The sequence below is a fragment of the Oncorhynchus keta genome, chromosome 4, assembly GCF_023373465.1.
Source record: "Oncorhynchus keta strain PuntledgeMale-10-30-2019 chromosome 4, Oket_V2, whole genome shotgun sequence".
Classification (NCBI taxonomy): domain Eukaryota; kingdom Metazoa; phylum Chordata; class Actinopteri; order Salmoniformes; family Salmonidae; genus Oncorhynchus; species Oncorhynchus keta.
Genome location: NC_068424.1, coordinates 28,807,882 through 28,830,487, shown reverse-complemented (window position 1 = coordinate 28,830,487; position 22,606 = coordinate 28,807,882). Strand labels below are relative to the sequence as shown.

Genomic DNA, 22,606 nt, shown 5'->3' with positions numbered 1-22,606 from the left:
GTGGGAGGGCATTATGAAAAGATTATCCAGTTCAAGTCCCTAGAGGGGAGGAGTTTGAGGACAGAGATAATAGCAACATATTTTTCAGTGCTGTCAAATTTGAGTATAATGAAGCCTGTTTGTTTGTGATGTTTTTTGTCCTCAGATATGTTAAACTGTGAAAGCCTGTTTGCATATCCCAAGAGACTAAGGGTATATCCTATATGCCATGGGTTATACGGTATGTTATGACCTACTTATGTTATCAAAAGTAAACAAAAATACAGTTAAAGATCACACACAATGTATAAACCTACTACATTTGGAGCAGGCCAACCCTACTGGAGATTTGCTGGGTGTGCAGGGTTCTGTTTCAGCCCAGAAATAACACTCCTGACTCAACTTAGTAAATCTAATGAGTTGATAATCAAGTGTGCTATTGCAAAGCTGGAATAAAATAAGTCTGCTCACCCAGTAGATCAGGGATCAGTGGAGCAATGTTCGCCACCACTGGTATGTGGTTTCTTTCTTCTCACCTGAAATCATGCTTTAGCAATATTAGCCTACTTGTTACTATTCAATTATCTACTGCTGTTTAGATTAAGATGTCTATTCTTTCCATATTAGTTATTTGTACATTTTGAAGTGATGAATTGTTGATTCTTTCAAGTGAAGTTTTTTAGCTTATTTTAATTGGTAAACTATTATTGAAAATGAACTAGTGTCAATGTAGATGAATCATCCATCACAATCCTGCAATAAAGAGGGGAGGGGGTTCAGTACTGTATGAAAATAAGGAGATGACTATTAGGTTACGGAAGATGAGCATTGCAGGTAACATTGTTTGAGGTTCATTTTATTTTGTTGCATTCATTTTATCAATGTTGCTTGCAACATGATTGCAGTTGGTCCCATAGACAGTGCATGGTTGCTGTATGTATCACTGACCTTAGATAAGCTGCTAACCTTTTAGGTCACTAATATGCAGTTTTTCTTAACATTTTGTTGGCTTTATAATCTTGAGAGATATTTAACTAACGAGTAGCTAGCTAGTTAGTTATACCTACAGTAGGTAGCTGACAAGGTAAAAACTAACCTCATTGTGGCTAGCTACTTCTTTCCTCTCATGCTAGCCTTTACAGACAATTATCACATTAGAAACATCAGAATTAAAAATATTGATTTGGCCAGCATTGTAGACCATTTCTACCCTCTTCCTGGAACTTTAGCTCACCTCGAAATAAAAGAGAAATGCTGCATGCTGCAAACATTCTAAAATGTTTTGTCACCCATGCTTGTTTTGTTGACAGATGCTCCTACTGCACTAATCTGGTGAGCACCTTTGGAGCTCCCCCCAAGCAAGATTTGTCGTGTTGCTAGGCGTCACTGATTTACACCAGGTTTCCGACCCCTCTTTAGCTAATTTCTGCTATGGAACTTCCCCAGGTTTCCCGTTTTAGAGAAGCCTGGTTTGTGATGAGGCTAAGTAAAACCCAATGTGTGTGTCCTGTCCACTATTTAACCAGCGCTGGGTTCTTTTTCACCTCATCAGTGTAGAAACTCAAAAATCAAATCAAATTTGATTTGTCACATGCACCGAATACAACAGGTGTAGGTAGACCTTAGTGAACAGTCTATGACTAGGGTGGCTGCAGTCCTTGGCAATCTTTAGTGCCTTCCTCTGACACCGACTGGTATAGAGGTCCTGGATGGCAGGAAGATTGACCCCAATGATGTACTGGGCTGTACGCACTACCTTCTGTAGTGCCTTGTGGTCGTAGGCCGAGCAGTTGCCATACCAGGCAGTGATGCAACCAGTCAGGATGCTCTCGATGATGCAGCTGGATAACTTTTTGAGGATCTGAGGATCCATGTCAAATCTTTTCAGTCTCCTGAGGGGGAATAGTCATTGTCATGCCCTCTTCACGACTGTCTTGGTTTGTTTGGACCATGATAGTTTGTTGGTGATGTGGACACTCAACCTGCTCCACACATCCCAATCCATGAGAATGGGCGTGTGCTCAGTCCACAATCATATTCTGTAGTCCACAATCATGTCCTTTGTCTTGATCACGTTGAAGGAGAGATTGTTATCCTGCCACCACACTGCCAGGTCTCTGACCTCTTCCCTATAGGCTGTCTCACTGTTGTTGGTGATCAGTTGTGTCATCTGCAAACTTAGTGATGGTGTTGGAGTCGGGCTTGGCCATGCAGAGCACAGGAGGGGACTGAGCATACACTCCTGAGGGGCCCCTGTGCTGAGGATCAGTGTGGCAGATGTGTTGTTACCTACCCTTACCTCCTGGGGGCAGCCAGTCAGGAAGTCCAGGATCCAGTTGCAGTCGGAGGTGTTTAGTCCCAGGGTCCTTCCCTTAGTGATGAGCTATGAGGTCACTATGGTGTTGAATGCCAAGCTGTAGTAAATTAATAGCATTCTCAAATAGGTGCTAGCAAAACAGTCCTGTAGCTTAGCATCTGCGTCCTCTGACCACTTCCGTATTGAGCAAGTCACTGGTACTTTCTGCTTTAGTTTTTGCTTGTAAGCAGGAATCAGGAGGATAGAGTTATGGTCAGATTTGCCAAATGGAGGGCGAGGGAGAGCTTTGTACATGTCTCTGTGTGTGAAGTAAAGGCGGTCTAGTGTTTTTTTCTCCTCTGGTTGCACATATAACATGCTGGTAGAAATTAGGTGAATGGATTTAAGTTTCCCTGCATGAAAGTCCCCGGCCACTAGCAGCGCCGCATCTGGATGAGCATTTTTCTGTTTGCTTATGACCCGATACAGCTTGATGAGTGCTGTCTAAGTGCCAGCATCGGTTTGTGGTGATAAATAGACAGCTACAAAAATTATAGATTAAAACTTTATTGGTAAATAGTGTGGTCTACAGCTTATCATGAGATACTCTACCTCAGGCGAGCAAAATATAGAGACTTCCTTAATATTAGATTTTGTGCACCAGCTGTTATTTCTAAATAGACTCAGACCGCCATCCCTTGTATGACCGGAGGCAGCTGTTCTATCCCGAAGATGCGCCGAAACCCTGCCTGCTGTATGTTATCCATGTCGTTGTTTAGCCACAACTCAGTGAAACATTAGATATTGCAGTTTTTAATGTCCCGTTGGTAGGATATCCTTGATTGGAGCTCATCCATTTTGTTATCCAATGATTGCACTTTGGCTAATAGGACTGATGGTAGAGGGCGTTTACTCACTCGCCTCAATTCTCAGAAGGCCCGACCTTCGCCCCCTTTTTCTCCGTCTTTTCTTCGTGCATATTACGGGGATTTGGGCCCTTTTCCAAGAAAGCAGTATATCCATCATGTCAGACTCATTAAAGAAAAAATCTCTGTCCAGTTCGAGATGAATTATCGTTGTTCTGATGTCCAGAAGTGAGTGATACCATAAGTGATGGTAGCAGCAACATTATGTACAAAATAAGTTTAAAAAAAACAAGTTACAAACAACCTGAAAAAATTAACAAAATAGCACAGTTGGTTAGGAGCACGTAAAACGGCAGCCATCGCCTCCAGCACCATTCTCTTCAAAAAAAAGGGAAAAAGTGGTGCTGTTGAACGAGTTCTGTCTAAAGAAAACATATGTGGTACATATGGTTAAACAGGTCAACCATGACACATTGGCCTGGCACTTTTACAGGTATGAGGGAAGACATAATAATTAGACCAGTGCGTTGACCAGACCTGTGTTCAAATAGTGTTTACTTTGAAATATTTTAAGTGTTTGATTGATCCTGCCTGGAGAACCAGAGAGACTGGTGGTTTGAAGATTTGGGAGTATTCAATTAGTCTGATTTTGCCAGGCAAGCTCAATCAAGGATTTGAAAGAAAACAATTAAAGCACTGCTCCTCTAGGATCAGTTTAGCCTTTTAGATCGTAATGAATAAGATTACACAGACAGGGGAGACACGATCCTAGATCAGCACTCCTACTCTGAGTCAGACCCTGGGCTGCCTCTGACACACAACTGTAGTGTATGAGAACAAGGTAAGGAAGGTGATGGCACGTAAAGGTAAAGCAATTTCCTCGTGTATCATGGTGTGACAAGGACAAATGCATGTGATGTATAGGCTAGCTTAAAGTGCAGCAGAGAGCTTTTTATTGAAAGAGAAAAAGCAAAGTGTCCTAAAAATAATGCTATCCAAAGGGCATGGACAGGAGATGGCATGCTACACAATATGGTCCAATATCTCAACACAATAATGTAATATTTTCAAACACCTCAATCACGAAAATTATAATTTCACTCCAAGGTAATGACTCATTTGTGGATTGAGACCATTAAATATGTGAGAACAAGAAATGTCAACACATTGAAACTCTTAATCGACCAAACAATCTACTCGATGGGAGAGACGGGCAACAGAAGTCTGTGGATCTGGTTAAGCTGTTCATTCAGTTTTGCCTCAAAGGGACTACCAAACTACCAATAGCCTTTTAACGATCCTACAGACTTGAAGGCAAATTGTCCCCAAACCAAAGAGTTTAACTGGCTCCCATGGCAGAACAGATTTATATCATACTGTGGTTACAAGACGAATGTGTAGGCTACATAAAACTGCTTTCATTTTCCAAATCAAATCATTTTGTTATTCTTGTACACCCCACTGTGATCAAGGGGGATGTAAATAACATATTTAAACAGGCCTAATAGCCATTCCCAAATCAATGCATCATTTTGATCAATCGTACTTATTCAGTTCTACATGCTTGCCTTTTCCCCCCTCTGATTGTGTTTTCCAAATGCCAGGAGTAGACGAATTGCCATTGCAGCAGTCATTTGGCGACAATGAGGCCAAATGCTAAACACAGAGAGAATGTATTGCATGGCTAAAGCGCCTGACACGCCTTTCTGAAACTAAATTCCAGCCTTCCCCTGTTTCATTTGCATAATGTTGTGATGCATTTTCCGCTCCAGTGCCCGCCACACTGATCCTCTAATTATACACACACACATGCACACGCACGCACACACACACTCACACACACTCCGAATGAGGAATCAGACCCGGGCAGACACCCACTCCACCCCAGCATGAAATATCATGTTACTCTATGATATCATTGTAGAGCCACGGGAAATTCAAACACTGTCATTAATTCAGCTGGCAGCAGCAGCAGAAATGACTGTAACATTGCTAATTAAGGATACAAACACCAACAATACCTGCAATTTGATCTAAAAGTGTCTCCCTGAAATTACCTCGAGCTTTGAAAGGGGATGAACCATGGAGTCTGGGACCGATTCAAGTTTTATTGGGAACATTGGTTTCCAAAGGCCGCATGATGCCAACCAATGGGAATCAAACAGTGTGTGAGGAACACACTAAATTATTAAATATCTGACATTTTAAAAGTATATAAGCAATGTATATCATTTCCTTCCCCATCAGAAAACATACAGTATCTTCAGTTTCTCACCTGTCCAGGAGCGGCATTCTCACACAAGAGGGTCTCATACTCAATGGCAAATACCGGAGGGTTGTCATTGATGTCCAGCACCGTAATGACAGCAAAACCTTTTCCAACCTGGGTTGGATCATCTGAAAGACAGAGAGAAAAATAGTTTATATCACAGTTTGACTCCAGCTATAACTTTCAATACTTTACCCTGTCTTAACTTTGTCACCCTCCTCCACTTTCCCTACTATCGAGCTTTCGCATGTCTTTTTAATGAATCACAAAGGTCGAGCAAAATTAGGAAATTGTGGCCAAACGTGCCCGTTCTAATATAATATACAAGGCTTTCTCTATGAACTGGCATCCTTAGTTGCTCTGATGGTGATCAGCCAACATGATCAAGCAGCTGATTATGATTGGAGTGAAGCTAAAGCTGTGGTGGTAAAGGCTAGGGAGGCTAAATAAATGGCATCCTATACCCTATATAGTGCACTATATAGAACCCAGCTCTGCTGAAAGCACTGCAGTATATAGCGAATAGGATGCCATTTCAGATGCAGGTGACTGTGTAGTTGTAGTACAGAGCATCCGGCACCACAGGCTCCACCACTGGCTCCCCTCTCTGACACCAATGTGGCACTGAATATAAACGGCTGGCTCCTGAGAGCCTGGATGGACGATGATTTAGCCTGGCGTCAGCAGCCACGCTGACAGGAGAGATGGCGCGCTGGCTGACATTCGGGAGCGGCTGATTTGACAGTAGTGAAAAGGACGTGTGGTACCCCGGGGCACAGATTTGTTGTCATTGGCATGTTCGGAGCAGAGTCAGAGTGCGGATGAAATGTGAGCGCTGACCGACCACGTCTCAAATGAACAAGATCCCTTAGCTAGAAGAAGTGCTCCTCTGCCAACTTTTGTCACAAAAAGCCCATTTACTATAAATAGTGTAAAAAGGCGTCCTGGGCTCTGAGAGAGACTGTTTGGACGCCTGATTCTACAGCTGCCACTTTCCGCTGTGAAGAGAATAGAAGTCTGACTGTGTCAGAGGCCAACGACTCCTCAGTGAAGGGCTGTTATGACATTTAGTACAGTTATTATTAAAGATGTTTACTCCCTATGTGTTACTATATCGAGACAAGAGGAAGAAGTATTATTTGAACATTCGTCTTAGGCCTATATTTATGGTTGTATAACAAGGCATTTACTTGAGGGATGGTGATTACCATGTTTGGTTTCGTGACTATTTTGTGCATCGAGGAGAAGACTGATTCGCATATCGCCCCAGGGAACCCACTGATGGTGCAATCTCTATTGTACTCCATACTGCCCTTTCCCCTCTGGAAAAAAGGATCACCCATGTGAGATTGCTGTTCAATGACTACAGCTCAGCGTTCAACATAGGTGATGAGGGTAAGTAACAACACATCTGCCAAATTGACCATCAACAAGAAAGCCCCTCAGGGGTGCGTGCTTACTCCCCCCCTGTGCTCTCTGTTCACCCACCACTGCATGGTTGCAAGTGACTTCAACACCATCATTGGTGACGGTAGTAGGCCTGATCACCGACAACGATGAGACAGCCTATAGGGAGGAGGTCAGAGAGACCTGTCAGTGGGGTGCCAGAACAATCTCTCCCTCAATGTCAGCAAGACAAAGGAGCAAGTCGTGGACTACAGGAAATGGAGGGTACACACCCATTCACATCGACAGAGCTGTAGTTGAGTGGGTCAACACCTCTTCCCCCTTAAGAGGCTGAAAATATTTGGCATGGGCCCCAGATCCTCACGTTTTTGGTTACTACATGATTCCATATGTGTTATTTCATAGTTGTGATGTCTTCAGTATTAATGTACAATGTAGAAAATAGTACAAATAAAGGAAAACCCTTGAATGAGTATGTGTGTCCAAACTTTTGACTTGTGCCATATATGTACAGTTGAAGTCAGAAGTTTACATACACTTAGGTTGGAGTCATTAAAACTCATTTTTCAACCACTCCACACATTTCTTGTGAACAAACCATAGTTTTGGCATGTCGGTTAGGACATCTACTTTGTGCATGACACAAGTCATTTTTCCAACAATTGTTTAGAGACAGATTATTTCACTGTATCACAATTCCAGTGGCTCAGAAGTTTACATACACTAAATTGACTGTGCCTTTATACAACTTGGAAAATTCCAGAAAATTATGGTATTTCTTTAGAAGCTTCTGATAGGCTAATTGACATTATTTTAGTAAATTAGAGGTGTACATGTGGATGTATTTCAAGGTCTACCTTCAAACTCAGCGCCTCTGCTTGACATCATGGGAAAATCAAAAGAAATCAGCCAAGACCTCAGAAAAAAATTGGTTCATCCTTGGGAGCAATTTCCAAATGCCTGAAGGTACCACATTCATCTGTACAAACAATAGTACGTAAGTATAATAAACACCATGGGACCACGCAGCCGTCATACCGCTCAGGAAGGAGACGCCTTCTGTCTCCTAGAGATTAACATATTTTGGTGCGAAAACTGCAAATCAATCCCAGAACAACAGCAAAGGTCCTTGTGAAGATGCTGGAGGAAACAGGTACAAAAGTATCTATATCCACAGTAAAACAAGTCCTATATCGTCATAACCTCAAAGGCCGCTCAGCAAGGAAAAAGCCACTGCTCCAAAACCGCCATAAAAAAGCCAGACAACGGTTTGCAACTGCACATTAGGAAAAAATCGTACTTTTTTGAGAAATGTCCTTTGGTCTGATGAAACAAAAATAGAACTGTTTGGCCATAATGACCATTGTTATGTTTGGAGGAAAAAGCCGAAGAACACCATCCCAACCATAAAGCACGGGGTGGCAGCATCATGTTATGTGGGTGCTTTGCTGCAGGTGCGACTGGCGCACTTCACAAAATAGATGGCATCATGAGGGAAGATAATTACGTGGATATATTGATGCAACATCTCAAGACATCAGCAAGTTAAAGCTTGGTCACAAATGGGTCTTCCCAATGAACATTGAACAAGCATACTTCCAAAATTGTGGCAAAATGGCTTAAGGACAACAAAGTTAAGGTATTGGAGGGACCTTCACAAAGCCCTGACCTCAATCCTATAGAACATTTGTGGGCAGAACTGAAAAAGTGTGTGTGAGCAAGAAGGCCTACAAACCTGACTCAGTTACACCAGCTCTGTCAGGAGGAATGGGCCAAAATTCACCCAACTTATTGTGGGAAGCTTGTGGAAGGCTACCCGAAACATTTGACCCAAGTTAAACAATTTAAAGGCGATGCTACCAAATATTATTTGAGTGTATGTAAACTTCTGACCCACTGGGAATGTGATGCAATAAATAAAAGCTGAAATAAATAATTCTCGCTCCTATTATTCTGACATTTCACATTCTTAAAATAAAGTGGTGATCCTAAACTGACCTAAGACAGGGAATCTTTACTAGGATTATATGTCAGGAAGTGTGAAAAACTGAGTTTAAATGTATTTAACAAAGGTGTATGTAAACTTCCGACTTCAACTGTACATGATGGTGTTTATAGACATTATGGACAGTATATGAATATACAACGTGTGAACAGCAGTAGTTATAAAGTATAGGATGAGCCTTGACAGTATGTAAACATTATTAAAGTGACCAGTGTTCAATGACTCTCTAAGGTGCAGGGTTGAGTACAGTGTGTTTGCCGGCTAGTAACAACGACTAAAGTTGAGGGTAGGGTACTGGGCAGAGGCCAGCTAGTGGTGACTATTTAATAGTCTGATGGCTTGGAGCTGTTTTTCGGTCCCAAATTTGATGCACCTGAACTGTCTCCGCCTTCTAGATGGTAGCGGGGTGAACAGGCCGTGGTTCGGGTTGCTGAAGTCCTTGATGATCTTATTGTCCTTCCTGTGACACTGGGTGCTGTAGATGTCCTGCAGGGCAGGCGGTGTGCCCCCAGTGATGCGTTGGACTGACCACACTATCATCTGGAGAGCCCTGCGGTTTTCGACCAGTGCAGTTCCTGAATGGTGCAACGGTAGAAGATTGTGAGGGTCTTTTATTTTGATTTATTTAACCTTGATTTAACTAGGCAAGCCAGTTAAGAACGCGTTCTTATTTACAATGATGGCCTACGCCAGGAAAACACTAACTTGGATGACGCTGGATTGTCCTATGGGGCTTCCAATCATGGCCGGTTGTGAAACAGCCTGGAATCTAACCAGGGTCTCTAGTAACGCCTCTAGCATGGAGATGCAGTGCCTTAGACCGCTGCACCACTTGGGAGGTCTTAGAGGTCTTAGGGATCAAGCTGAATTTCTTCAGCCTTCTGAGGTTGAATAGTCTTTGTGGACCATTTCAGGTTGTCAGTGATGTGCACGCCGAGACACTTGAAGCTTTTCACCTTCTACACTGCGGTCCCGTCGATGTGCATGGATGCATGCTTCCTCCTGCTGTCTCCTGAAGTCCACTATCAGCACCTTAATTTTGTGGACTTTGAGGGAGAGGTTATTTTCCTGGAACCACACTGCCAGGGCCCTCACCTCCTCCACGTAGTTGATGGTAATGTTGTATTGTTTGTAAACTTGAATATTGAGTTGGAGACATGCGTGGCCACACAGTCATCTGTGATCAGGGAGTACAGTAGAGGGCTTTACCACTTGGGGTCAGCCAGTCAGGGCGTCCAGGACCCAGTTGCACAAGATGGGGTTCAGACCCAGCGCCCCAAACTTAGTAATGAGCTTGGAGGGCAGTATGGTGTTGAAGGCTGAGCTATAGTCGATGAACAGCATTCTTACATGGATATTCTTCTTGTCCAGATGGGATAGGACAGTGTGCGGTGCGATGGCGATTGTGTCATCCGTGGATCTGATGAGGCGGTATTCCAATTGTAGTGGATCTAGGGTTTCAGGTAAGATGGAGGTGATATGATCCTTTATTAGCCTCTCAAACTTCTTCCTGATGACAGAAGTGAGTGATACAGTGCGATAGTTTAGGTTAGTTCAGTTAGTTACGTTTTCTGGTGTACATGAACAATTGTTAACATCTTGAAGCAAGTGGGAACTGACATTGAACTTGAACCCTGTTTCAACAATCATCAGCTGATTTTTCAAATGATTTTCCAAATGACAGTAAAGTGAACAGCTGTTGTGATAGCAGGAGAGGTTTATCTGGAATGTTTTGATGTCTCATACTGTCACGGCTCTCGCCGTAATGAGGATCGGACCAAAACGCAGCGTGGTAAGTGTTCATGATTCTTTATTAGTCAAAACACTTGAACAAAATAACAAAGTGGAAAACCCGAAACAGTTCTGTAAGGTGCATGAACTATACAGAAAACAACTACCCACAAAACACAGGTGGGAAAAAGGCTGCCTAAGTATGATTCCCAGTCAGAGACAATGATAGACAGCTGTCCCTGATTGAGAAACATACCCGGCCAAAACATAGAAATAAAGAAACTAGAATGCCCACCCTAGTCTTACCCTGGCTTAACCAAAATAGAGAATAAAAACCTCTCTATGGCCAGGGCGTGACACATACATTAGAAAAAGGATAGTGGCGATTATACATTTTTATTTTTAAAACAAGTTCAAAAGCTAAGCTTTATTTCATTGTAATTTATTTTATTCAATGGCTTCACCTGAGTGTCCTCGCCAGCTAGGTATGGCAGCACTTTACCACATTCCAATGTTATCACATTCCAATGTTGAAAATTGGGGCCTCCCGGGTGGCGCAGTGGTTAAGAGAGACTCTGAGACTCTGGGTTCGCGCCCAGACTCTGTCATAACTGGCCGCAACCGGGAGGTCCGTGGGGCGATGCACAATTGGCCTAGCGTCGTCCAGGTTAGGGAGGGGCAGTAGGGATGTCCTTGTCTCATCGCGCATCAGCGACTCCTGTGGTGGGCCGGGCGCAGTGCGCGCTAACCAAGGTTGCCAGGTGCACGGTGTTTCCTCCGACACATTGGTGCGGCTGGCTTCTGGGTTGGATGCGCACTGTGTTAGGAAGCAGTGCGGCTTGGTTTGGTTGTGTATTGGAGGACGCATGACTTTCAACCTTCGTCTCTCCCGAGCCCGTACGGGAGTTGTAGCGATGAGACAAGATAGTTGGGGAGAAACCACGAAATTGGGGAGAAAAAGGGGTAAAATAAAAATAAATAAAAAATAAAGAAATTAAAAAAAGAGGTGAAAATTATTTAAATGTACTTAAGGTCATGTATGATTTAAATATTATATGAGTCTTGTGAATCTGTCATGAATACACTGTATATAATTGCTTTATTGAAAATAGGAACTATGGGAGAAATGGACAAATACAGATTGTTTTTAAGATACCCTTGTCTTAAAGTTGAACCTTGGATAGATAGATCTGTACTATAATAGCCTATAAACAGTCAATTCAAAATATTGTATTCAGTTCTTTTGAAATAAGCAACATTTTCTGCATCATAATTGAGACAAAATAAAAAAAGACGTAGGCCAAATGTATTTTGTGATGTTGTTCTATATAAATGTAGGCAAAAAAGGCAGACACTTTATTCATTACAACATGGGATTTCTGTGGTCCAAATATCATAACATTTTTGTTTTTAGACGTTTTCCGTTGGTAGGCCTGCCCATGTGTCTACTCACTCGGAAAGCCTGCTCACTCATGTCAATACCAAATCTGATAATTGTGACATGATTGAACTGGAATGATGTGAATAATGATGATGATGGTGAGAGCTCAGTATAGACTAACCCTTTAATCATAGGCTGTTACTTTGTGTCTCTAAAATCACAATGTTTCAGTTTCTATAATCAGGTGAAAAAGTATTTTTTTAATTGAAACGTCCAAATGTCTGCATTTTACCAGATCCATTTTTTTATATTTTTATAACTGATAAAAATTCAATATGCAATTGCCTATAGATAATATTCTGGCCATAGGAAAACTGTTTTTTAAGGCCATATAAAGAACAACTATGCATAAATTAATGAAAAGCAGCAAAGGGATACAACATTGTTTCACACTCTTTAATTTAATTGAATTTATCCATTATTTTACCAGGTAAGTTGACTGAGAACACATTCTCATTTACAGCAACGACCTGGGGAATAGTTACAGGGGAGAGGAGGGGGATGAATGAGCCAATTGTAAACTGGGGATTATTAGGTGACCATGATGGTTTGAGGGCCAGACTGGGAATTTAGCCAGGACACCGGGGTTAACACCCCTACTCTTACGATAAGTGCCATGGGATCTTTAATGACCTTAGAGAGTCAGGACACCCGTTTAACGTCCCATCCGAAAGACGGCACCCTACACAGGGCAGTGTCCCCAATCACTGCCCTGGGGCATTAATAAAATACTCAAACAGAAACAGGCAATAGGCTAAAGAGCTGGCTTCACAGTTTCCCCACCAAATAGGCCTACCAGGAAACCGATGGAGTATGTGCGCTGCGTAGTACCTTCCACAAAAAGTTTTGCTCAACAAAAAGACACATAAGGGGGGGAATGCGAGGGCCTCTTTGTCCTTAAAGCCATGGAAGGACGTCTCAAAGGCACTCCGGCACCTCTCTTATCTCTCCTCTTCTCCCCCACATCACATGAGCATAATTCACCTGCGCCTGCCCTTAGTTAGCAGCTTGCCACTCACACGCCGCGACTCACGGAGACCCGGAGGTCGAAAGCGCCCACCTTACGTCAGAATTAAGATTCCCCTGACAACCCTGCCGCGTCCCACACGCTTCGTCACGTTAATGCAGTCATGACGAAACAGTGGCATTGTGGGGTGTTGAATATGGGGGAGGGTTGGCTACACGACAAGATAGAAAGGACAACAATACTTTATGCAGGGCCTAGTCAGACGTGTGTGTGTGTGTGCGTGTGCGTGTGTGTGTGTGTGTGTGTGTGTGTGTGTGTGTGTGTGTGTGTGTGTGTGTGTGTGTGTGTGTGTGTGTGTGTGTGTGTGTGTGTGTGTGTGTGTGTGTGTGTGTGTGTGTGTGTGTGTGTGTGTGTGTGTGTGTGTGTGTGTGTGTACATGTACTTACGGCTTTCCATGGCAAGGATAGTGAGGTTGTGGACAGAGTTGACCTCTCGATCCAGGGGTTTGGCTGTGCTTATGACCCCACTCAGAGCATCCACGTTGAAGAAACGCTCCAGGTCTGTGTTTCTGTCTATGGAGTACCTGGAGACAGACAGACAGAGGCAGGCAGGCAGACAGGCAGAATGACAGACACACAGTCAGACACGTAGCTATGATGAGGTATTTTCCTTTTGGAGAAAGTTCTAAGGATTTTACATGTAATAATTTCTCTCTTTAAACATTTCTGAAGGAATAAGAACTTTCCACCTTCCAAAGTTGTCAAATTAACTATTTTAAAGTGCTTCTGGTTTCAGTACATAGGCATAGAACATTATTGAGCTGTGTCAACAAGTGCAATTTTGCCATTTTCTTATCAATTTTTAACGCTAGATTAAACGATCATGATGTTGAACTATGAATGAGAGGTTTCTGCAACCTTTAGATTTTGACGAGAACTGCTCTTAATCAAAGTTTTTAAGGTAGAAATGTGAAATTGGACAGCAATACATTAATGCTGAACACAGAACAAACACTATCAATTTCTATACAGCAGATTATATTTCTGGAAAAAAAGACAACTTCAATTAGCTGGTATCCAAAGGGTATTATTCAATGTAATTTGACTCTTGTGGCTGGATTAGTTCCACAATAATTCTAATTTCAACAGAGGTAGGGCCACATTATTGCAGACGCTGAAAGCCTCCACAGCAGCAAAAAGAGGCAATTTACACCCACAATGGCGGTGTAATTAGATTTTCTGATTAAGATTACTAACAATCCTAACGCCCCGAGCATGAATACTACCACACAACACTTTTATTTTCAATTAATGCGTAATGAGAGGGAGTCTCATGAGTGACATGGGGCAGATTGCCTTTCTGAGTGGTTGTGTTGTGTTATAAATGCAATGGAGCTGGTACAAACTGCTGACCCTCCTGGGGGAATGCCCTTTGCTCATTTTAGATGGCATTTCACTTTTACAAATGTTGCAGTCCCTCGAACGCACGACATCTGGCTTCAGTGCATGTCGCACAGTCACAGAGGGAGTTTAGAACTCTGTCAGTGAGGTGCTATTGAGGCACTGGAACGTGAATGTGTATTTACAGTACTGCTCAAAAGGTGTTTGGTCCTCCTGTCAACCTGCTGTGGCAACATGCTGAAAGAAATGGGTTATATGGCTTGAATTCGCCACTCTGTTGCATGGGGGCGAAGTTATTTTAAGAAACAGGGGCCACTTGAGAAAATGGCTGGGACAACAGAGGAACTGGCTGTAATGGCATATAATAACTGGAGAGCTGGGTTCTACCTGATGGCACTGTTGGAGGAGTCAGGGTCGTGAGCGGAGACCCTCCCGATGGAGATGCCCACTCTGGCGTCCTCGGAGACTACCATCTTGCTAAGCTGTGTGGAGAACACAGGCGGCTCGTTCACGTCCTCCACCGTCACCTTGACCGACGTGGTGTCGCTGAACGAACCCAGGTGCACAAACGCAGGGTCGATATTCCGATTGGTGGCTTCGATTCGCAGGTTAAAGCTGTTCTTGGTCTCAAAGTCTAAAGGCTGAGACAAACATAAAGTAAACAGGCAAAACAAAAATTGAAATTAAAAGCTATTTCACATTTCTTAAAAAATAAATTGACAGTAACCTTCCGGTCAAGGTGGAGCCCATCCTAATTGGCTGGATTCTAAGCACACTGCACTGGCCACATTTGCTGTAAATGGCGAGGGCAAAGCCATAAAGATATTTGTATGTGCATCGCTCATGGCAACATGGCCTTGCGCTACACCAGTAGATTGAAGAAATGCTGGCGCTAGAATCCAACGACCCTATGCAATCTTGCACATAATCAGACTCTCTATCACAAATATATTTTTCATCCAGACGTTTTATATTGACTTACTGTGTTGTGTGAAAGCAAACTATTGATTGTGAGAAAAGGCACACAACACATCACAGTGAAAGGCATTTCTAAATAATGGTGTTTAGAAGATATGTTGTCATCTGTTTGGCTTATTGGGCGCACAGTTGTAGCCCTATAATATAGGAGGGCCATTGATGTGACACATTTATTGTCTGTGTTTATTGTCTGCATGACTTTCCACTCTGTGGCACTCGTCAATGATCGGTGACGGCGAAAACAAACAAAAGATCAGATTGGACCCTGTGACAAAGCTGGCTTGGGGCCACAGCCTATAAGGATACAGCATGTGTACCTTTTGAAGGATGATGACGCCCTCTTGCGTGTCCTCGTCTGTAGTGATGTTGAACACCCCAGGTCCGTCCTCCATGATCCTATACTCCATCTCTGCATTGGGGCCTATGTCATTGTCCAGAGCCTTGACCCTGGCCACCACGGACGCCACGGGCAAGGACTCCAGCACCATGTACTGATAGTTCTCTGGAGGAAAGAGAAGTAGTAGTTAGAGATGAGGTGGTTTTCTTACTCCTGAGCCGCTCAGATTCATAGTGCACTACAGCTGCCTTTGAGTTCCCTCTCTCACAATGAGTGGTCACACTACAAAGTAATGGTCCAGGATGAGTTTTATCCAAATATATGAGGAAATAGTGACAATAATATTAAATGACTAGTTTTACATTCAAGACATTTATGGTGGAGAGGGCAAATATATTTTTTATTGAACCTTTAACATTTTTATAACAATGGAGTTGTTTGTATTCATATGAAAATGTATTACATATTCTGACCACTCCACTCGACATGAAACAGAATATCTCTTGACCAAAGTGAATGGGAGAACCTGCGGAATATGCTTCGGTGGGATGAAATGTTCACTGGAAGATTCTATTACAAGCAAACTCTTCCATTGTGCTCCCGGTGTCTTTGTCTGCACCTCCCTGACATAAAGCTCTCATAAGACAAAAAGGAGGGAATCATATAAATAATCATAATCTCCCCAATCACCATGACGGAGCTCATTACCAGATCTTTCCGTGTTTCTCACCCCAGTGGTTCCCGACATCGCGCTCCAAATGCTAATCTGCTTGACATTGTTTGCCGCTGTGTAATCTTTGTAATGGCTTTTTAATTCGCTGTGGAAGGACCCCCAAAAATGCCTTTCTTCCCCTCCCTTCGTACTGTGTATGCCCCTCTTTGCCCCCTGGTAACCGCCCCTCCTCTCTGTCCTTGTGCCTCCAGCCTTCACTTCCCTCCTCTTCTCTCCTCCAAGGGCTAGTGCTTCTAGACTATCAGCTGTGGTGCTCTGTCATACTCTATTGATTCTGACCCATGACCTTGGGTGGGAGGTGGGTGGGATACAAATGGGGTGGGGTGGTGGGGGTGGGAGGAGGGGGGGGGGGACTTCACACCCAACCCGGTCCCAAAGCATCTTTCTTCCCAGCATACGCAGCAAAACAGCGCTGGGTTAAAGCGGCATTGACGATTTGTTGTGCAAACTTGAACCTGCCCCCCCCCTCCGGGTTCCAGCAAATTGACTTGACTTCATGGCAGTCCAGCAGTGAGTGTAACAGCCTAGGCAGCGGTGGTCGGAGGGACTATCAGCGGTAAAGCAATTGCCAGGGCCACAGATTATCATGAGAAGCACCTCATGCCTTTGAATCCCAACGCCTGGCCAGGAACCCATTAGCGCGCCGTGAAATAGGCTGATGACAAAAAAAATGGAGCCTGATTGATCCTGGTATCCATGTTTGCAGAAATCCCTCAACTCTGATGTGGAGTGAGGGGAGCGGGAGAAAGGTTTATACCTTCTAGGGCAAACTGCATTTGAAGCCTTTGACCATTAGTCCGAAAGTGCAAACGAACAGCAAAATCACGCATACGCTTGAAAGGGGTACTGTAGTTGAATGAATCTGCAATATCAAGCATAGACTACATTTTCACCCAAAGCTTTCTCCCCTACTGTACACGTCTGCCATTGTGAACGAGAGTGATTGCAGAGATTTATGTCAAACCTCCACCATAGTGAGACTGCAATGACAGTGGATGGAGGGGTTTAGGGCTTTGTCTGAGGGAAATAGATAGAGGGCATGTCGTCAGATTTAGTGACGGACAAAGCATATAGGACTCTTACTACGAGAGAAGCGTGGCGGGTTGTCATTGACATCAGTGAGGGTGACCGTGACAGAGGTGGTGCCGGAGAGGCCGCCCATCTGGCCCACCATGTCTTTAGCCTGGATGACCAACACGTACTGGTCCTTCACCTCTCGGTCCATGTTGGGCAGTGCCGTCCGGATGACGCCTGGAGATGAGAGAGAGAGAGAAAGGGATGACAGGAAAGAAGAGAAAGGGATGATAAGAGTAGAAGATAAGAGTGAAAAGGGAGAGGGGATGATGGGAGAGGAGAGAGAGAGATAGATAGATTGCAAGGGATGACAAGAGTGGATAGAGAGGCGGGACATGAGAGGAGATTGAGGGATAACAGGAGTAGAGAGTAATCGAGAAAGAAAGCTTGATGAGAGAGAGAGAGAGAGAGAGAGAGAGAGAGAGAGAGAGAGAGAGAGAGAGAGAGAGAGAGAGAGAGAGAGAGAGAGAGATGACAGGTGAGGAGAGGGAGAGGGAGAGAGGGATGACAGGAGCAGAGAAAAAAAGCAAATGCCTCCAAAGATGCCTAACTCTTGCTTGAAAATAAGTTGTTATGCACTTGTTTATCTGGGTTATTGGCACTGCTGCACCTGTTGATGGTTCCCTTTTGTGAGAAGAAACATGGATTTAAAGTGTCAAACAATCTTAACCTTTTGTGTCCAATCCTAACACTAAAGTGAAAACACTTCTATGGTCAACTTTATACACTATATCTCTGTAGGTGCTGAGAAAAATGTTATCTATAGCAAAGGCCTGTGGCCCTATGCAGTTGCTTCATGGTAATTGCTTTTGAAAGAATACACCAACTTATGAAATGGAAATCAGCATTTTATCTCCTGACTCTAAAGATGAAAATCGTAATAATCCCACAAAATTACCACAAATCTTTCATGGCAAAAAGTCCTAATCATTATAAGGCAATTACTGTTGCATTCATTGTTAATGACTTACAGCTCAGAATAAAAAATTAAAAGGCACTTATTGGGGATTCCTACGGAACATGGAAGATTACTCATTAAGTAGCTAGCTCAGGAAGCCGAGAAAAACAGTTTGGATCACGTAGGTTTGCTTGCTCTCTCTAAGTTTTTTTTCATTAATGAGAATTAAGGAGAATTTTGAGAGATTCTCGAGAGGTATTAATTCTCGAGAGGTATCGATTCTTGAGAGATATTACTGTAATGTAAACATACGTATTTGTCACGTCTTGAGAGGGCTAAACTTTCGATGAGAGGGGTAAACTTTCGATGAGAGGGGTAAACTTTCGATGAGAGGGGTAAACTTTCGATGAGAGGGGTAAACTTTCATGTTTTTATATGCTCGTGTTATTAGCTGGCATAGCTAGCTAGCTGTGTTTTTGTCATGCAAGCTACACTTAATGCGTGTATGATCGAGAACATAAACCTAACATCTGGCTAATATGTTGTAGTGGAAAGGTTTCATTTGAGTTTTTCAAGCTTACTGACTAGTCATTGGCTACTGTGATGCTGATATTTACAGTAAATTTGGAGCAGCAGAGCAAGAATGTCACATTTCCATCCACAACGAAAGGTACAGTAAGGCAAGTATGTAATGTAAATTGAAGAGTGTATGTACATACTGTATGTCAATTTAAATATCGTCACGCTGCGTCTCCTTAAATGTTTGTCAATGAGAATAGCCCCTAAGTCTCTCTCTTTGAGCTTGATACAGAATTAACGAATCAAATAATCTTGGGGATGAAGTCAGCCTGAGTTAAGTTTGGTTTATTGCAATCTGTTAAGTCAAGATACATTGCATTTGTCATGTAAGTGTGATACACTGTGACTCTTACAAAAAATAAGAAAAACTGGGTAGCCTTTTCAACCCCTCTTCAGTTTTCATTCCCGAAATATGAGTTTTTAATTAGACTATGGTGAATATTAAATAATCAAACAGAGTGGTTATGGGCTGAATCAAACTCTCACTTAATCAAACATTGATATCAGTGGGATATGCGAGACATTTATAATTCACACAAGCACATCTCAGGGGACTTGACCTTAAGAGACCTTAATAAAATAGAAGACCAGAGGATGACAATGTTGAAAAAACGGTATCTGTGTGTTCTGGACAAAATTTGATCATAACTACTCAAGAACTAGGCACAGATTCTTGCCATGTATGATCCAAACATTGAGTTTGAGTTTATTTTATTTTTTACAGGGACAGTGCACATTAATCAACATTTCAGTAAAAGTGCCGGTTTTAGCCAGCCGGCTAATTTTCAACTGCAGTCCCTGGGCAAACAATTAAAATATAGACAATAGCAACATAGGACAAGCAAGACATAGCATACAGACAGAGCAACATAGGACAAGCAAGATGTAGCATACAGACATAGCAACATAGAACAAAAAGCAGCAAGACAAAATTCATAAATGCAACAAAGTGTTTCCACACCTCACAAGCTACAGACAACAGATAACATGGAAAGCGACAACACACAGCTAGGGACCATGTTCACAAATCTGATTGACCTTTAGCCATGTCTTCAAGCATTTTGTGAAAGTGTGATATGTGGTGCAATTATGTGTGTCTGATGGCAATGTATTCCAGACATGGGAAGCTCTCACAGAGAAAACGGATTTACTAAAGGTGCTTTTCCTTAAGGGAACTATACTGTCACCTCTCATGGCAGACCTTGTGAATATGCTGCCATATGTTGGGGTTTTCTGTTTAACAAAATACTGAGTGGGGGGGGGGGGCAGGCCATTTAGGATCTTGAATACAAGACATGCGTCGGTGTATTGCACAAGATTATCCCAACTCAGGAGCTTGTGCTTTCTGAGGATGTAACAGTGATGATGGCTATTGGGCTTCCTATCAAGCACTTTGAGAGCCTGTTTGTAGACAGACTGAATAGGTCTTAATGTTGTACAGCAAGCTTGGGCCCAACTAGTCAAGCAGTATGTTAAGTGGGGGAGTATCATAGATGTGAAGTACAGTTTTGCTACCTCTGTAGTCATACAATTTCGTATAAATCGGAAATGAGCTAGGTTGAATTTGTTTATTTGAATTACCTTTTTCACATGCATTGATTTGGTTAAATCGTGCAAATAACTTTGTAGTTGACTTAATGGGAAACTACACTTTCTCTCTCTTTCCCTCCCAAATGCAGGTTAAGTCGAGTAATTACATACGCATTGGTTTGAAGACATGTTTTCCTAAAAATCCAGATATTGCATAGAGAGGTCCACTGGACTCTATTGTAAAGAATAGGACATTATTGCTATTGTCTTTGGAATGTACCTGTGTATCCACCCCTACACCTGATGACCACCCACAATCATACACACTCTCACAGCAACATAGTGAACGCAGCCTGAAGACTTGACAAAAAGATGCATACATCTCACAAATGAAGCCTGGGTTTGCCGAGGAAAAACAGTGTTTCAAGGTATTTAGACCAACTGCCTGAACATTTGTTATACTTACAAATCAGATAGTCTGTTATTGGCCCAGTCGAAGTAAGTGACTCAATTAGCAACATTTTACGACGCCGTCCACCTCTTTATCTGAGGCCTCTGCCATGCTCTCGCCACAACATAATGACGGTCAATAAAGTCAAGTCGTAGCACAAACTAATGAATAGTGGGTGAAGTTTTCCTACTGGGAGAAAACCACAGCTGCCTCTTAGTCAATGCTTTGGTTCCCAGTTTAAGACGAGGAGTCAGAACATGTCAGTCGAGAAGCTGGTTTATTTTTAACGCCTGATGCCTTCACGTTTGTCAAATCATCTGTCTATGGAGCTACTGTATGTGTGGATGTGTGGATTGGATACATCCATCTTCTCCTGTTCCTAGCTGTATCCCCCTTTCCTCCATCCATTCATCCATCCATCTATTCATAGATTCATCGGGTTTGCTGCTAGTTTCCCCCACTGTGTAACCTTGTAGCCAATTAAAGAGCATCAACAGTGCCCCAGTGTCAGCTGTTGTGACACCTGCGAACCCTGTTTGCTGACATGCATCAGAGAGCTTGCTTCAAACCTTCAATCCAACAGAGGTCCCTCAAACCAGGCTAGGTACAAAACAAACAAAACTTTCCCTGTTCTCTCAACTCTATCTATCACTACCACCACAGAGACAGAAAACAATAAAGTTCTAACTTGAAAGAACAAAACCGTCTTAAAGAATTCTGGAAAAGAAGAAGTTGTCTGTTCGAAAAAGTTGGCTAATGGCTACATTCAAACAACAACAACAGCTACAACAACAACAATGGCTTACCCCAAAAACTTCAAATGTAGCCCGTAAGAAAATATGTTAAGTGTGTGCAGCCAGCGGTAAACCAAGTGAATAATCTCACTAAACAAAGATAGGCTTCACATACAATTGATATACTTATTTAATATCAGCTCTGTGCATTGGTGCCCAAGAGATATAGGCTGTGGTTAATGATGCCATGAATCCTTATTCCAGCATGTGGGGGTAAAAAAAAAATGCAATGTGTTTTCTCCTCCCGACGCCTGCCGCCCGCCTGGCCAGCAGCACACATATTTCTCACAGAGCGACAGTGCTAATCCGCACGGCTATGTCGCCAGGCTGTTGTTTGTCTGCTGGGTGCCAGCCCCCCTCGCTCTATATCTCTGTTGTGCTGCACCCGTGTCATTCCTGGGGAGAGGCGATGATTAAAATCCTTCTGTCGCTATCGCGGCATGGCCCCACATCGGCATCGCACCGTGACTCCCTCCGCCTCCGGTGCTGCCGAAGCAGACGCATTGTAGCCGCCGCACATTTATCTCGCTGTCTCCCTCTCCCCAGTGCTGGAGGCAGAGGGGTAGGCCACTCTCCCTGCAAAAAGACAGGGATCCTTGACATTCGTCTTGGGAGGAGGAAATAAAAGTGTGGGGACTGGAGCACTTTGCTAGGATAGGAAACCCTCTGGCCTACCATCCGTGTGGCTATGAAAGGTAATGATGAAGGCGATGGAAACTTAAATAAGAGTGGTGTGATTTCCTCAACCTCCGGGGGTCCACCTACACCCAATTGATCCATGTAAGATGCAAGAGGGGGAAAAGACCATATACACTGGGAATAGTACAACCTCCTAGAGAGGTTGTTGCCTTTTAGTTTGTTCATGAAAAGC

The 22,606-nt window shown here is 43.1% G+C and overlaps 1 protein-coding gene across 1 annotated transcript in view; it reads right to left on the bottom strand.

Moving 5' to 3' along the window:
• Positions 1-22,606, bottom strand: part of LOC118372758 (cadherin-7-like) — a 113,261-nt gene that overhangs the window by 30,268 nt on the left and 60,387 nt on the right. Inside the window, exons 5-9 of the mRNA XM_035758758.2 lie at positions 17,493-17,660; positions 15,657-15,841; positions 14,749-15,002; positions 13,408-13,544; positions 5,417-5,538 (exon numbers count right to left, since the gene is read on the bottom strand). Of these exons, the coding sequence (XP_035614651.1) occupies positions 5,417-5,538; positions 13,408-13,544; positions 14,749-15,002; positions 15,657-15,841; positions 17,493-17,660 (866 nt within the window). The remainder of the gene's footprint in view (positions 1-5,416; positions 5,539-13,407; positions 13,545-14,748; positions 15,003-15,656; positions 15,842-17,492; positions 17,661-22,606) is intronic.